This window comes from Seriola lalandi, unplaced genomic scaffold (genome assembly GCF_002814215.2).
Source record: "Seriola lalandi dorsalis isolate HSWRI2012SDOR001 ecotype SW California unplaced genomic scaffold, Sedor1 jcf7180002054464, whole genome shotgun sequence".
Classification (NCBI taxonomy): domain Eukaryota; kingdom Metazoa; phylum Chordata; class Actinopteri; order Carangiformes; family Carangidae; genus Seriola; species Seriola lalandi.
This window is the reverse complement of record NW_019525017.1, coordinates 408167-410596: the sequence shown is the minus strand read 5'-3', so window position 1 is coordinate 410596 and position 2430 is coordinate 408167. Positions and strand designations below refer to the sequence as shown.

Below are 2430 nucleotides of genomic sequence, written 5' to 3'. Positions count from 1 at the left end.
GTGTGCAGGTTAGAGGGGGAGTGGTGGGTGGGGGAGTCATTACAGAGGGTGGGAGAGAGGGCAGGGCGGCAAGCCAAAAGAAAAGGAAGACGTGAGGCAGGAGAGAGAGAGAAACAGAGAGGGAGAAACAGAAGTGACGAGAAGTAAATTAATGCATGGTCAACTGTCTGAGTCCAGAAGACAGAGAAAGACTGAGATCGTTCATGAGCATGAATGAATGTGACATCATGGGATACACGACAAACTTCGGAGACACCATGAAAAAAATGGAAGACATGACTGAGGGAGTGAGGAGAGAAAGAAAAAGAAGAGAGGTAGAGGGACAGAAAATCTTGTCTGACACAAGAAATAAAATATAATACCAAGCGGTGATGGAAATACAGACAACATGAATGTGAAGAGGTGGAAACAAACAGAGCAGAGCAAAAGAGCTGAGTGTATGTGCGTGTGTTGTATGACTGTATATGTGTGTACGTTTTCCTGCTTGCTGTGACCGGAGCCTTCTATCGGTAGCTGAGGCTTCCAAAAGTCATGTTCATGTAAGCTCTCCCGTCCAAACCATCTTTCCTGAGTGTTTGAATCTGATCGTATGTACATGCAGTAACCTGTGTGTGCTTATCTGCACCGGATGCACACCGGACATAAATAGCATACATGCTTACAGTATGTTGTGCCTGGCATCTTGCTGTGTGGATCTTTTTACAGAAGATGTGCATGTTTATGTGTCTGTCTCCTGATGTGAAACGTACCTTTCCGCACATTCCCATCTGTGGCACGGAATTCCCTGGTGTTGAGCAGGAAGCAGGCGCGGTCCTGCTGGTAGCGTTCCCGGGTAGGCCCACGCCCAATAGGGCTCCTCTCGTCTGGGCTCAGCACCTGGTCGATGGTGGGGCAGTCCTCATTAGCCAGGGCGGCCGAGGCTGCATCACCGTTCTGCTTGGAATCTAGAGGAAAGGGAGAGCGGTGGGGGTGGGGCGACATAGAGGGGAAAATACTGTTTCACACACATGCTGAAGATAAATTTCTATTACTTTTTTTCATTGATCAAGTCTGACAAAATAAAGCAATGCATTTTGTATTGCAGACTGACATCATGAGGTCTGGTAATAGTCAAAGAGCTGTAACAACAAGTAGGGTTATTGCAGATATTTCAAAATATTTAAATTTTGTTTAAGTTTTGTTACACAGTGCCGTAGGGTCACTATAATTAAACAAGTGCTAAAACAATTCGTCATTTAAAATTTAACTTTTGTTTTTCATATACATTTATTAGCACTGAATATTGATATTTTGGATGTTTCTTGCTGTTAATTAGCCAAAAATCTTGTGAAGGGCATTTGCATTATTCTTTTTTTACATTTTATCAACCAAATAATTAATCAAAAGTAATCATTACATTTGTATATGACAGAGGATGACTCTGTAAAACTGTCAAAGATGTTGAGTGGTCACAATTGTTCAGTTATGATCGGGGATGACTATTTCAGACAATACACACACAGAGAGACATTAAGTTAAAATACAGTACAATATGCTGTTGTTTGTTGTGATATTACTGCAAAACAGTCTTGGAGACAATTTTGACTAATAAAACTTCCTGCTAAAAAAAATAAATAAATCTACTAACAACCTACGAGAAACCTTTGCAGACTGGAAGACAGCCAAGCAGACAGGATGTAGTAAAAGCACTGATAAAACCAATATTTTCTGTCTGATGACTCAGGCAGTAAAGTAATGCATTAAAGGTGCATTATTGCTGCGTATGACCGAAGCATGTAAAGGGCAAACAAAGAGCCAATTTACCTCCCCTCCTGATTTTACTGCTAATGCCAGAGATAAATATCCGCAGTCAGCCCAAATTGAGATGCATTAAGCTGTTTTAATAGATAATTGAGTTCATTCTACTTCTACAGTGTTTGTTCTTCACTGACAGATGGGTGCCTTAAGGCGACCGTGGACCAACCAGTTGATCATAAATTACACATGAGTTCTGATGGGCCAGTGATTTCTTCAGGGTGGATCCAGAATCAACTATGCATCACTTCCTGATAGTACTCGCATTTCTCTCTCTTTGGCACTCTAATCCTCCACTGGACCTCTGAAAACATCAGCATGCATGCCTAAAACTGCCATCAGTAAACCGTAAGTAAGTAAATTTCCCAGAAGCCTGTTAGTCAATTTTTACCCAATTTACTTTGAGTGTAAAAATGTGAGCTATGAAAAATTAAATCTCTCACCTCTGTTAATCTCTATAATTTCTTCTTGGGCGAGAGGACAGTCACCCCCTATGCCTCCAGAACCCATCACTCCACCTAGGACATTTCCCAAGATCCTTTGAGGTGAGGCAGTAGCCATGGCCAGGGCATCTGGCTTGCAGTAGTTGGGGGATCCTGGTTGGGGTGCTCGAGGGATATGTTTGTTCTTCTTTTT

The 2430-nt window shown here is 42.1% G+C and overlaps 1 protein-coding gene across 1 annotated transcript in view; it reads right to left on the bottom strand.

The window, feature by feature from the left end:
• LOC111658665 (voltage-gated potassium channel KCNC1-like) overlaps positions 1 to 2430 on the bottom strand; it is a 51465-nt gene that overhangs the window by 19813 nt on the left and 29222 nt on the right. Inside the window, exon 4 of the mRNA XM_023411246.2 lies at positions 750 to 944. Coding sequence (XP_023267014.1) covers positions 750 to 944 — 195 coding nt within the window. The remainder of the gene's footprint in view (positions 1 to 749; positions 945 to 2430) is intronic.